The sequence below is a fragment of the Eubalaena glacialis genome, chromosome 13 (genome assembly GCF_028564815.1).
Source record: "Eubalaena glacialis isolate mEubGla1 chromosome 13, mEubGla1.1.hap2.+ XY, whole genome shotgun sequence".
Classification (NCBI taxonomy): Eukaryota; Metazoa; Chordata; class Mammalia; order Artiodactyla; family Balaenidae; genus Eubalaena; species Eubalaena glacialis.
The window spans coordinates 25,287,743-25,302,679 of record NC_083728.1 but is presented as its reverse complement, the minus strand read 5'-3'; the positions used below and the strand labels follow the sequence as shown (position 1 = coordinate 25,302,679).

Below are 14,937 nucleotides of genomic sequence, written 5' to 3'. Positions count from 1 at the left end.
TCATTCTGCAATATCTTGCTTAAAGAAAGATCCAAAGGATCTAAATAAATGTTGTTTGAAAAACATGAACTTTCAAACCATAGGAAATAAAAATTGGCTTTATCACAACAGAGTTAAGCTTAATTTTTTTTTTTTGAAAATTGCTTATTTTAAGATAACCATGCTTTCTAAAATGTGGGAATCCATTTCATACTATTGAATACTTCAGTTTTCATTTTTAGACATCTTGGCCAAATTTAAAAGATTCAGACATCGGAAGAGACCGTTCTTTTGAAGAATTAATTTGTAATGGAGCAGAGAAGTCAATAGTTCAAAACAACAGAACTAGTATTAATATTAAAATTTCAAAACTATTTGGTTATTAAAAGAGAAAATAATATCCACACATCTTGTAAACCTTAATGAGAAATCTCAAAGAAGCGGGGCAAATTGTGTAGAATGGGTATAAGAAAACAAGGAGAGTCCTAAAGCAAGAGGCAGGTGGGTAAACAAGCAGCTGCTTCAGATACAGTAAATTAAAGAGCCGAGCCCTTCTGCCCAACCCTTGAATAAAAAGTTACTGTAGATATTTAGGATTTGGAAACTGGTTGTATTAAGAAACAGGATATATTTTGAAACAGTGTCTTTTCTAGTTGAATAATGCCTAGCATATAGCAAAGAAACAAATTATATCCCCCCATTGTATTTTAAGAAATGAGATGGTGTGATATGAAAAAAATCTCTGAATGCAGACGTCAGTTTCCATCCTCTAGCTGCTACTTAATTCCGAAATTTGGGACAGATCACTAAGCCTGTCTGAGTTACCATATCTTCAAGATAAACGAAAACTACCTACTCTGTGGGACTTTTAAGGTTAAAATGAGGTCATATATGCAGAGTTAAAACAGTTAATTATTCTTGCTGCTGGTTGGATTGAACAGAAAGGTCCTATGGGCAGGACATTGTGAATTATGTCTATTTAGTTTCTAGGACAGCACAAGGGACCGGTTTTGTGGAAGACAGTTTTTCCAAGGTGGGGGCAGGGGTGGTGGCGGTGGGGAATGGTTCAGGCGGTCACGCGAGCCAGCAAGCAATGGGGAGCAGCAGACGAAGCTTCGCTTGCTCACCCTCTGCTCACCTCTTCCTAACAGGCCGAGGACCCAGGGGTTGGGGACCCCTGTTCTAGGATAAGATGATATTTTATAACTTGAGTAAGTATGTGTATTTAATAGTGAAAGAATAAATTAAACCTTTAAAGTTGTGCTTTAAAAACTACAAAATCAACAGAGCAGTGAGCAATGGGCAAAATCAGCTCATCTTATTTTAATTTGAGGAAGAACACTATGCCAACTCTAATGCTTTGCTTTTTTTCGTTTGTTTTAAAGAGAAGAGAACGGACAGCAATGGTAGAGTATATTTTGTCAACCACAATACTCGTATTACACAATGGGAAGACCCCAGAAATCAAGGGTAAGAACTTGCAGTTATTAGTGTATAGATAACTTCTTAAAGATTGTACCCTATTTCCAACTCAGTTATGAAAAAGACCAAACCTACATATTCTTTCCCCAAAAGCCTTAATTACCCACATACTTAAGAAAGAGAAAAAATTACACTATTACTTCCATATAATGAAGGTGGGTTTCTTGAGAGTACAGGGGGGAAAAAAACCTCACTGGTATATACGAATACGTGTGTGTGTGTGTGTGTGTGTGTGTGTGTGTGTGTGTGTGTGTTTTCCCCTAAAAAATACCTGTTTGTTGCTAGTAAGACCAGATTACTCATTCTAAAGTGGGGTTTTGCAACCTGACATCTCTGGATAGAATTCAGGGAGTATGTGACTTAGAGGGGAAAAATACATATTCATTTTCAGTAACCTTTACCTGAAACTGAGTGTTCCTTCCATTATGATTGTAGGCCACAACCATAATATTAGAATTAACAATGCCTAGGACTTTGCCACCAGTAGAAATCACAGGTTTTTAATATCTTTCTGCAGTTGTTGCAGATATCTCAAAATATTGTTTACACACATCATTACAAGAACTTGCTAATAAGCCATTAAAGAGATACATTATTTATTACAAGTTTGTCTTTTTAATATTTATTATGTATATGTAATTGTTTTTCTTTATAACATTATGTGATAGTGTATGTATTATTTTGCTAGAGCTGCTTTAACAAAGTACCACAAATTGAGTGACTTAAACAACAGAAACTTGTCTTATACATATTTCAAGGTCAAGGTGTCAGCAGAGCTATGCTCCCTCTGAAGGCACTAGGAAAGGATGTGTTAATTTCTCTTAATTTCTCTTCTATCTTTGATAGTTCCTTGGCTTGTGCAGCGTAACTCCAATGGCATTCTTCCTGTATGCATGTCTCAAGGTCCAAATTTCCCCCTTTAATAAGGACATCGATCATATTGGATTAGTGGCCCACCTTATTCCAGCATGATCTCATCTAATTACATCTTTAATAACCCTGTTTCCAAATAAGGTCGCATTCTGAGGTACTGAGGGTTAGGATTTCAGCAGAAGAATTTGTGGGTTGACACAGTTCAGCTCATAACAATATGTAATGCTATGTGTTTATCAGATTTCCAGAGGGTTCCATTCGCAGGGAATTTGGTAAGCTATATAGTCAGAAGGCACAGTCCCCACAAAATTGTCCTCACTTAAGACATCAGCCACAAGCTGGGAGGTCTCCAAGACTACTCTCACTTCAGACTGACTGACTACAAATTTAGGGTGTCTACCCAACCACTTTCAGGTTCAGTAACTCACTAGAGAGACTAGAACTCTCTGAAACCTCTTATACTCACAGCCTCCTTTATTACAGGGAAAGGATACAAACTAGAACCAACAGAAGGAAGAGATGTATAGGGCAGAATCTGAGAGGGTTCCAAATGCCCAGAATTGATGTGGAACAGTATGTGTTGAGTATTGCCAACCAGGGAATCTCACCCTAGTCTCTAGTATCCAGAGTTTTTATTGGGGCTCCATCATGTACTGCCTGCGTAGCTAACCTTTAGTTTCCAGCTCTTCCCCACAGTTTGGGCTAATACCTATAGTGTCTAGTTACTCCAGAGGTTAGAGCTGGTATGGCATATCCCAAAGCCTCCCTCATAAATCACATGATTGACGGTCTGGTGTTCGAAGCCCCTGAGCAAACAAAGATACACTTGACAGGCAGGACATTCCAGAGGCCTAGAGATCACCTCCCAGTAGCTGAGGGCAGTGGTCTGACCTCTGTTTGGGTGTGATTAAATCTTCACATCTACCATAGGTCAGGGTTTTAAGAACCTCTATTTTAAAGGTGTGCTTTAAATTTAAAATCTATTTCTGGGTACCAGCAAATCACAACATTTTATGGAGTTATGGTACTTAACTTAAATATTTTCAATTTCTTAAAAAGGAATAATTAAGAATTTCATAGGCAACATTTCTAATTTCTCTTTAAAATTCTATCACTAAGGATAGAATAGACCATGTCACCTTTCTGTAATTTGCTACGATTTTTTGTTCCCCCTTGGACCTTTAAAGTTTCAGAGCTAAAGTTAGAATCATATTTTTATAAATAATACAAATAACCCAGTTCTATCCAATTTGTTTTCAAGAAAACAACTTGTTACTGAGCCCATCTTGCAAATATGATTATAACAAATGAGAAGTGTTATCTTCTTAAATTTTTAGTAGTCTGTTTTGTCTGACATTGGTATTTAGTTCTGTAAATATAGTTAAATGTTCTTAACTTTTTGGCATAGTTCACAAAATACTGTCTAGGCAATGGTTCTAAGCCTTTTGTTCTTCTGAAGTACACTTGAGGAAAGTGACACTCCTGTCAGCAGTAGTGGCTCTCTAAAACAGTGAGATTAAATGCCTCTAACCCCTCCTTTTCTTCCTTTCTGATGTGAACTTGAACATTTCCATTGCTTTGCCTTCTCACCAAACCCACCAGATGAGAAAAATGAAACTGTAGAATAGAGAAAAATGAACTGGAAAATATGGATGAAACTTGGAACACTGAAGTTTAGAGAGATTAAACAAGGTCTAAAGATAGGTATTAAGGAAGTGGGTAGGAATACTCCATTAAGAACATTTGAGTTGCCTTAACAGGAATAATAGAGATTCTGGACAAGGGGAAAGGCTTCACTTGGAGGTTTGACAGACCATGTCTTGTTTAGGGAAATGGTGAGTAGGCGTACACTACACAGGGTTCATGGAAAGGGAGGTGGAGGTAGAGTGCAGAGGTAAAACTGAAAGGAAACATAGAGGGCAGAGTATCGAGACAGAGTGAGGGCCAAATGGAGGAGTTTAGGTCTTATAATTGGTTAGTGGTGAATAGTGATATCACTTTTAGAAGAGAACGAATTTGTTCAGATCTCTGTTTTAGTACTCTATCAGCAATGTGAAATATGAGTATAGGACCAGAGTGAGACTAGAGGCAGCAAAACCAGTTAGACTGCTGTTATGAAAGTTTAAAAGAGAGGTGAATAAAGCCAGAGTAAGGATGGTTGGTGCTGGTGATTGAAAACAGTGATGAACATGAAGACTTCTAAGGCAGAATTGGCAGAACTTGGTTACTATGAGATGTTTAGGCAGGTAGGGAATACAGGCAAAGTAGATGGGAGAAGACTGATGGTTGATGGACCTGTTGACATGTATAACATGCTTGTAGGATTTTAGTAAACAGCTGGAAAATACTGGACTAAATGGTTTTCTGGAAGATTTCTACCACCTTTATGGGTATTTTTAGTTTCTGTACTTGGCAAACAAGGAACTCTTTAACATTTTTTGTTTGTTTATATATGTTTCTGTGTTTTATATAGTCAATTAAATGAAAAGCCCTTACCTGAAGGCTGGGAAATGAGGTTCACGGTAGATGGAATTCCATATTTTGTGGACCACAATAGAAGAACAACCACCTATATAGATCCCCGCACTGGAAAATCTGCCTTGTAAGTTTTCTAAATGTTTTGATTAGAAGTAAAACTGATTCATAAGATTTTGATATAAAGATCTCAATTACCAAAGAGTGCAATTCTTAACATTTCTTGAGGTGGCTTGCCTGTAGGTCTCTGATCACTAAATGTTTTGTATTTCCATTAGCTTCTTGAATATTTTCTCCTAGAGACTTTCCATATTTGTTACCATCTATTCACAGCATTAAATGAGAGTGTTTAGAAATTATCAGTATAGTACTGCTCACCAATTAATCCCTGACTTCTGATACCTACTTTCTTTCATTTCTATCACCTTTTAACTTGAAAACTCCCATTACTTTTTCTTTTCCATTTTTGAAAAGTAACTGTGTTTTGATTTGCTTAATATGTTTTGTTTAGGTTTTTTTTTTTAATTATGGTCAAAAAGACATAACAAAGTTGACCATTTTAGGTGTATATCTTAGTGGTGTTAAGTACACTTATTGCTGTGCAACCATCACCACCATCCATCTCTAACACTTTTTTATTATCCCATACTGAAACTCTGTACCCGGTAAACAATAACTCTCCAATCTCCCTTTTCCCCCAGCCCCTGATAAGTACTGTTCTACCTTCTGTCTCTATGAATTTGACCAATCATACAATGTTTGTCCTTTGTGACTGGCTTATTTCACTTAGCATCATGTTTCCAAGGCTCATCCATGTTTTAGCTTGTATACATGTGGTTCATGGACATTTGAGTTGTTTCCACCTTTCAGCTATTGTGAATGATGCTGTGAACATGAGGGTACAAATATCTGTTCAAGTTCTTGCTTTCAGTTCTTTTGCGTATATATTCAGAATTAGAATTGTTGAATCAAATGATAATTCTGTGGGGTTTTTTTGAGACGTTGCCGTACTGTTTTCCACAGTGGATGTACTGCTTTATGTTCTCACTGGCAGAGCACATGGGTTCCAGTTTTTCCACATCCATGCCAACAGTTGTTACTCTGTGTGTGTGTGTGTGTGTGTGTGTGTGTAATGCCATCCTAATTAGTATGAAATGGTATCTCATTGTGGTTTGTATTTCTCTAATGATTCATGATGTTAAGCATCTTTTCATGTGCTTATTGGCCATTTTGTATATCTTAGAACAAATGTCTGTTTCGGTCCTTTGCCCATTTTTGAATCAGGTTGTTTTTTGTTGAGCTTTAAAAGTTCTCTGTATATTCTGGATATTAATCCCTATCAGATATGTCATTTGCAAATATTTTCTCCCATTCTGTGTATTTCCTAAGCATTTCATAGCTTTAGCTCTTACATTTAGACCTTGGATTCATTTTCAGTTAATTTTTGTACATGGTTTTAGTAAGGGTTCAACTTCATTCTTTTGCAAGTGGATATCCAGTTTTGCCAGCACCATTTGTTTAGTGGACTTGGCACCCTTGTCAAAAACTATTTGACCATATATGTGGAGGTTGATTCCTGGCCTTTCTGTTCTATTTTTCTGTATGTCTGTGTTTATTCCAGCACCACACTGTTTTGACTGCTGTAGCTTTTACTAAATTTTGAAATCAGGAAATGTGAGTCCTCCAACTTTGTTCTTTTTTGAGATTGTTTTGGCTTTTCAGGGTCCTTTTGAGATTCCATATGAACTTTAGGATGGATTTTTCTATTTCTGCAAAAAAAAAAACCAAAAACAAAGACATTGGGATTTTGATAAGGATTGCATTGAAGTTTTCTTTGGTTAGTGTTGACATCTTAACAATATTAAGTCTTCTAATCCATGAACATAAGCTGTCTTTACATTTATTTGTCTTCTTTATTTTCTTCCAGCAATGTTCTATAGTTTTCATTGTGCAAGTCTTTTACCCTGTTGGTTAAATTGATTCCTAAGTGTTTTATTGTTTTTGATGCTATTTGTAAACGGAATTGTTTTGTAAAATTTCCTTTTCAGATTGTTGATTGTTAGTGTATAGGAATACAACTGATTTTTGTATGTTTTGTGTTCTACTTTGTTGAATTTACTTATTCTAACAGGTTTTTTCGTCTGGAGTCTTTAGGGTTTTTTATATATAAGATCATATCATCTTCAAACAGAAATGTTTTCTTCTTCCTTTCCAATTTGGATGCCTTTTCTTTTTCTTGCCTAATTGCTCTGGCTAGAACTTTCCATACTGTGTTGAATAGAAGTGATGAAAGCAGGCAACCTTGCCTTGTTCCAGATCTTAGAGGGAAAGCTTTCATTCTTCCACCATTGAATGTGATGTGAGCTGTGGGATTTTCATATATAGCTTTTATTATGTTGAGTTGGTTTCCTTCTAGTGTGTTGAATGTTTTTTTTTTTTTTTTTTTAATTTTTTTTTTTTTAAATTTATTTATGGCTGTGTTGGGTCTTCGTTTCTGTGCGAGGGCTTTCTCTAGTTGTGGCAAGTGGGGTCCACTCTTCATCGCGGTGCGCGGGCCTCTCATTATTGCGGCCTCTCTTGTTGCGGAGCACAGATGCGCAGGCTCAGTAATTGTGGCTCACGGGCCCAGTTGCTCCGCGGCATGTGGGATCTTCCCAGACCAGGGCTCGAACCCGTGTCCCCTGCACTGGCAGGCAGACTCTCAACCACTGCGCCACCAGGGAAGCCCCTGTTGAATGTTTTTTATCATAAAAGGATATTGAATTTTGTTGAATGCTTTTTTGCATCATTTGAGATGATCGTGTGGTTTTTTTTCCCCTTATTAATGTGTGGTGTATTACATTGACTTTTCATATGTTAAATCATCCTTGCATTCCAGAGATAAATTCCACTTGGTCAAAAGGATTAAAATGTTAATCCTTTTAATATACTCCTGAATTCAATTTACTAGTATTTTTTTTTTAGGATTCTTGCATCTATGTTCATAAGAGAGATTGGTCTGTAGTTTTTCTCTTTTTAATTTTGTTAAGCACATTGTAAACATACTTTTTAATTTTTTTATTTTAATTAAGTTGTACTCAACATACAATATTGTTTCAGTTGTACAATGAAGTTTTGTTTTCATGTAGCACCTTTGTCTGGCTTTAATTTCAGGACATTGCTGCCCTCTCGTTACTTTTTTTAATATGCAGAAAATGTAAAATTAAACTTTCATGTTTCAAACAAACTAGGAATTCAGGCCAATTAGGTATTAATGAAATTAGATATGTAATAAATTACAAACAGATACTGTTGTATCATTAATCTTAGTTACAATTAAGTTTGGGCACATATAGCAGAAAACCCCAAAACAATAGAGGCTTGTATGAAACAGAAGTATATGTCTCTCTATCATTAAAAAATAGTCCAGTGGGACTTAAATAGCACACTACTGAATAATCCATGGCTCAAAGAAGTTGCTCACTAGAAATAAGGAAATTTTTTTTACTTTATGATAATAAAGGCAAAACATCACAATTTGTGGGATTTAACAAAAGTAGTCTTGGAGGAAGACTTAATTGCTTTAAAGGACTAGATTAGAAAATAGGATGTAAAAATCATTGATCCCTGCTTCCACCTTAAGAAGCTAGAAATAGAAAAGTTAATTAAGTACAAAATAAGCATAAAAGCAGAAATCAATGAAATGGAAATGAAAGAACAGAAAAATCAAAGCTACAAGTTGGGTCTTCAAAAATTTAATAATATTGGTAACCCCTAGTAAACTTGAGAGAAAAAAAGAGAAAAACTGGGAAATGTAGTCTGCCCAAGTAAATCTCAAGATTCTGTTAAGGACAAAGGAGAGAATGGATTCAGGAATAGACACCATTCTCAGACAGAACCTCCTTTACCTAGTCCTGTTATATTTGGCTGTATATAAGAGAGACTCTCACAACAGGGGCTTTAAAAAGATCAAAGTTTATTTCTATTTCTTACTTAAAAATAGTCATGGGAAATTTTTTTTTTTTTAAAGGTGGTGTTAGGAGTATGCTGTACTAGAGCATTTTTGTATTTGACTACTAAGTTCTTAGGGAGTGTGGTATTGTGTTTTCCTTCAATATTTTATCTTACAAGAAGCTATATATGTCATATTAACATTCTTCCTCAGAGACAATGGACCCCAGATAGCCTATGTACGGGACTTCAAGGCAAAGGTTCAGTATTTCCGGTTCTGGTGTCAGGTTAGTATTGGGACTGTATTTCTGTACTCCTTTTATTATGTTGCTTACACAGTCAGTGATTGTGAAAATAATTAACCTGTAGAAAAACAGGTAAAATGGAAGCATTGGAATTTTTCTCCTATTTTTAGGTCAAAGAAATAGCTTTATCCCTTAGATGATTTATGGCTTCTCTTGTCCAGAAGAATAAATTTGAAACCATTTGAATAAGGAAACATTGCTACTCATTCCAGTACTCATTATTTTCAGATTGGAGAAATCTTCAAACAAATGAGTTAAAACGTTTCTGATGTGTAAATTATAACCAGCTCCTTTCATATCTAGCATTTGATATAAATGACTTTGATAGATCCGTACATATGTATCACTTTGATAGATACATTAGTACATATATATGGTTATATTCAGAGTATGTTTAACAGATGTGATCAATTATTTCTGATGTATTATAAATGTTTACTGAATTAATGATTTCTTTATGGGGTCTAAATAAAATTAATGGCCTAGTCAAAGTGTTACTATGATGAATATTTTTAAACTTCAAACTCTTGTACTGGGCCTGTGCAAGCAAAAAGAATTTGAATTAGCTTTTTGAAAATTTAAGTAAAGATTTGTTTGACTCATTAAGTAATCACTGTGCATACGACATCTTGCTTTCTTCTGTTTCTTATGTATCAGATGATCTATAATTAGCATGAATACTCACAAATGCATGGTTAAACATTATTAAATAAAAGTTCATATTCATAGTCTACTTGTTACTGTAAGCAAAAAAGTAAGTAAAATTTTACCCTTTTGGTTTTTTGATAGGCCATTTTAATGGTGAGAGTTGACTTAAGACATTCTTATATTTCAGCAACTGGCCATGCCACAGCACATAAAGATTACAGTGACAAGAAAAACATTGTTTGAGGATTCCTTTCAGCAGGTACTGTTTCATCCACTTAATGGTTTGCCCCCTGGCTTCCAGCCCAAAACCTTTTGGTGCTAGCAGCTCAAACACTTTGGAACTTTTTGAGATGGAGTCCTTGAATTTTTTAAGTCTAATCTCATTGCCAGCTACCTTAACACTTAAAATTCAGGAAAATGCAGATAGCTTTGTGTGTGTGTTTTGTGTATGTGTATGTTCTGTGCTTTTGAAATGTCAGAGTAACTTAGTATTAGTTTCAGGTTTCCATTTCTAAGCTCAGTGTTTGATTTGAAATAGATATTTAAGTAAAAAAATCGGCTTTTGGTAGACAAAGGTTTGGAAGTACTGTATGAACATACTGGATACAGATAGAAAAAGAGAGAAGACTTTGTTTTTATACTTCTGTATTGCTTGCATTTTTATAATAAGCATATTTACTCCTATAATTTAAAGAATTTTTTATGTAGTAAAAAATGTAATTGGTCATTGATGACAATATCTAAAAATAATGTTTTCAGGAGTAGTCAACAAATGTTTTAGCTGTCCTCAGAACCTGAGTTAATTTACTACTTACCTTTATTTTACAACTTTGTTTACCAACCAACTACAGCTAAGTATTAAGTGATTTTGATACATTAAAATGACCAGTGGAAAAAAATGTCTTAATATGCAAACATCCAGTTCGTCCTTGTTTTATGGCCAGATGTGGTTGTGATTCATTATCAAACCCTTAATGATAATTTTGGTAGCTACAGCTTCGAGAAGTGCTAAACCGAATGCGAAGGGAAAAGAGATTGTCTGAGATAGTTGACAATAGCTGTCTACTTACTTTCAGAAACAATTATATTCTTTACTAATGGAACCTCAGTTATTAACATTGAAGGGAAATGCCAGTTGGCATCCTGCTAAGTAGGAGCAGATATTTTTTTAGGAGCAGAGCTTGACTAAGGCCGCTTAGAGAATTATGAGTCATTCTCTTGATCTGATGTAAGCAAGGCTCCAAGGCCATTCTCTACCCCGTGATTACCTATTTCTTATTTTCATGTTCGTAACCAGTATGCAGTCACTGAGTAGTCAGTCTCTGGTGGGCCAGTTTCTTGGAACATAACTTGCCGATAGCAGTGCTGAAAAGATGCGAACATGAGTAAATGTCCCTTTAGCTATTGACACCTAGAGACTTTCGCAGAATGACCAGATGGTGCTAAAACAGTTTTTAAAAATTGTCACCCTAAACTCTACATCCATCCAATAAATGTGAAATAAAAAGAGAAAAATTTGATTGCTTTGGAAGAGTGACGTATAGCAAAATTAGCATCAGATTTTCTTCATAGCATTTGGATGAAGTTGTTTGGGGTAGTAGGTGTGTTTTTCTTGACACAGCACAACTGCTTATGGGGGAAATTGCAGGAGAAACACTTCTTTTTTTCCTTCATATTAGGCATTTGTTAAAAGGTATTATTTAAAGGTATTTTTTTTCCGGGGGAACAGCAAGCGAGATCAGGGACAGCCCTACAGTTTGGGGAGCAGCCACAGGGACAAGGAGTAGCCAGAAGGAACAAGAAATGAACAAAAAGGATAATTTTAACTTATAACATTTCTCATTTGCGTTGCTATATTTCTAGCCTATAGTGTTGTAGAATACTTGTCATAAGCATTGAATTTTTTGTTATATCTGGCATTTTCTTGTTTGAGTGGGAAATGAATTCATGAAAGTGTGGGAACTGAGAGAGCCCTAGCATAAGCAGGTCACTTACTGAGCCTCTCTGGATATTTAAATGTGATTGTTCATTCTTATCCTTTCATGAAATAGAATCATTGTATGGACTTTATTCTCTCCAGGCCCTGTCATTTTTTTCCCTAAGAGTAATTAATGTTTGTAATCTTCTACTGGCCCAATTTTGGGCAAGTAATTAAATACTTTTAAAAAGCAAGAACCCAAATGACCTCTTCATTGTAGCTCAATAATGGTACTGTCCTTCAAATATGAAGATGATCTTATTAACCACTGTAGTAGAATACAAAATTTGAGTAGTTTTTCCAGGTTTCCACTGAGAATGAGTTTTCAAATTAACTATATTTTCTCTGCAGCCTCTGTTTTTCATTTCCAAGTTAACCAATTAGTTATTATGTGTACCTTTTGTCTATAAAACAAACCCAAACCTCCCCAAACCAAAAAAGGACCTAAGCTCTGCTCATGGTCACAGTTACTCTGCTCTAAACAAATGAGAGAAGGAACTTTGTCAGTAGTAGGATCATTTAAAAGAAAATTATATATGTATAAAGTATACAGAAATATAGATATGTATAATTTATAAAACATTATGAAACTTTAATGTATTTTCTGTATGTGTGGTGTTGACCAAACCGCATACACCATTCTATGTCATGGGGAATTTAAGTTACTTATAATGCAGGAGATTTCTAACCTGGAAGTAAGTGGTATAAGGTGTTTCTACTTTTACCGATTCTTTTACTTTTTTTTTTTTTTTTTTGGTAGATAATGAGCTTCAGTCCCCAAGATCTGCGAAGACGTTTGTGGGTGATTTTTCCAGGAGAAGAAGGTTTAGATTATGGAGGTGTAGCAAGGTAGTGATAATATGAATACTCAGAACTTAGTTCCTTTCCTCCAAAGGTATCATTACACTTTGCTTGCAAGTATTATTTTCTCAATTTTCTGTTTCAGGAAAATGAAATGTAGCAAATTTTTGTACCTTTATTAATGTTACAATTATAAGATTTCAAGAAACATTAATTCAGCACTTTCTAAGGTGCTGCTAGTTGATTTCACCCACATCACTCTTTTAATCCTCAGGATAACTCTGTGAGAGAATTTTACAGGTAATAATGAGGTTTAGGGACTCACCAAAGACACATAACTAAGTTGTAGAGCCTGGATGCAAGCTTTACATCATCAAACCAGAAGCCAGTGTTCAGTCCACCACCTCATATCTGTTCCACAGAACATACAAGGCCCTATAGTGTTCAGGTCACTTTCCCCATCACAGATTCCTGATAGAGATAATAGTTCCGAACTGTGATTAATATATGTTTTGAAAATATAGAAAGCTGTATAAAATAGGAGTTGAAATTATAAATTCTCCTTTCTTAATATTGGAGCTTCTAATCAAACCCCTAGAAGATAGACTCAAGCAGGAAATTGCTTTGCTTATTCCATAACAGTATATCATACCAGGTTAAAAATTTGCATGGTGGTGGCAGTATGGAAAGCCAAGGACTTCGTAGTCAAGACTGGATTTGAATCCTTTTTCTGCACTCAGTAGTATAACTTGGGGCAAATATCTTCATCTGTAAAATAAGAATAATCATATCTACTTCTCTGGGATTATTGTGAAGAGTAGAAATACTGTTTATTAATATCCTAGTTCAGACCCTGAGTCTTTGTGGGGTCACTAACTGGTGGCTACATTTGAGGGATTTTTACTTAGGTTTTGTTTCAAAAGCTCACATTTCAAATGTATGAAGTAATCACAGGTAAATAACAAATATGAATAGAAACATTTAATTTTGTATTAGGTAAAGATAATTCAGGAGGGCAATCATTCATTCTTAACTAGAAAATTAACTAGCAGTATTAAAGTATAAGCAGGATTACTACCAGAGGCCATAAACCAACAAGAAAGGAAACTCAGGCACGAGCTGATACCACATATATTGCCCCAGATTCACTCTGCCTACTGTTCTGCCAGACCTTCACCCATGTTACATAGTTAATAACTATAATCTTACGTTAGTGTTGGTTGGTATTTTCACAGCATTTGAATTAGAGCCTCTTAGTATTTTCCTAATGAATGAGTAGCTTGAATTAAGTACTTTATTGCCTCTGTGAATTGGAAGGTTTTTCGTATTTATCTAAGATTTAGAGAGCAGTGGAACTTAATGAGCATCACTGAGGGGCTTTGTAATGGATGGAATAATGTTAGACTTGTTTCAGCTGTTCTAACCACATGGGTCAACAGTGAATTTTAAACTTGCCTATGTATAGTATTTCACTGATTCTAAGACTAAATTTTTCATATTTTAACATCTCTGAAACTGAGATGTGTATTACAATTGGAAAAAATTTTTTAGTGGTTCATCAAATAATGTTGTCTTTAAAGTCAGTGATGTCTTAGATTCTTTGAAATACGCAGTGTGTAAATATCTCTGTACAATAGATGTCAGTTTGTACAGAAGCAGTGAAAATCAATAAGAGACTAGAGAAATAGCACCATCTGAGGAGTATAGATTCCTGAGAACTTTATAGCACTGCTCTTTGATTTATTGGTATGGTTACTTACAAGATTTTTCATCCTAAATTTTCTTTTGATTTCAGAGAATGGTTCTTTCTTTTGTCACATGAGGTGTTGAACCCAATGTATTGCCTGTTTGAATATGCAGGGAAGGATAATTACTGCTTGCAGATAAACCCCGCTTCTTACATCAATCCAGATCACCTGAAATATTTTCGTTTTATTGGCAGGTTTATTGCTATGGTAAGTACAAGTGGAGAACTGTGTTTACTTGGCTAATTCAGCAATACTAAAGCATTGTTTCTTTAACTTTCTCATTTGAAATTTTCTCATCATTAAGACATGTCTAAGATTGGGCTTGTTATATCTGCCCTTTTCCCAGAAATATTCCATAATAGATCATATGACAGGGGAGTTTGTTTTGTTTGTTAGATGAGTTCTTCATTCAAAAAACAGAAACATTCTGAAATACAATGAGATATAAGATATAAAATCTTTTATATCTTATAAGATATAAAATTATCTTAAATGGTATTGTTTTCTTCTTGCATAGGCTCTGTTCCATGGGAAATTCATAGACACAGGTTTTTCTTTGCCATTCTATAAGCGTATCTTGAACAAACCAGTTGGACTCAAGGATTTAGAATCTATTGATCCAGAATTTTACAATTCTCTCATCTGGGTTAAGTAAGTTTGTTTCCTTTTAATTTATCATTGTTGTGTTGGTAACGTATTCAGACTGTAAGCATGTAAT

General features: G+C 35.1%; 1 protein-coding gene across 3 annotated transcripts in view; it reads left to right on the top strand.

Moving 5' to 3' along the window:
• The window catches only part of ITCH (itchy E3 ubiquitin protein ligase), a 130,102-nt gene that overhangs the window by 87,549 nt on the left and 27,616 nt on the right, over nt 1-14,937 (top strand). For all 3 annotated transcript variants that reach the window (XM_061210205.1, XM_061210204.1, XM_061210206.1), the window contains 7 exons: nt 1,365-1,449; nt 4,808-4,936; nt 8,954-9,026; nt 9,880-9,951; nt 12,431-12,519; nt 14,267-14,426; nt 14,737-14,870. In XM_061210205.1, the coding sequence (XP_061066188.1) occupies nt 1,365-1,449; nt 4,808-4,936; nt 8,954-9,026; nt 9,880-9,951; nt 12,431-12,519; nt 14,267-14,426; nt 14,737-14,870 (742 nt within the window). The remainder of the gene's footprint in view (nt 1-1,364; nt 1,450-4,807; nt 4,937-8,953; nt 9,027-9,879; nt 9,952-12,430; nt 12,520-14,266; nt 14,427-14,736; nt 14,871-14,937) is intronic.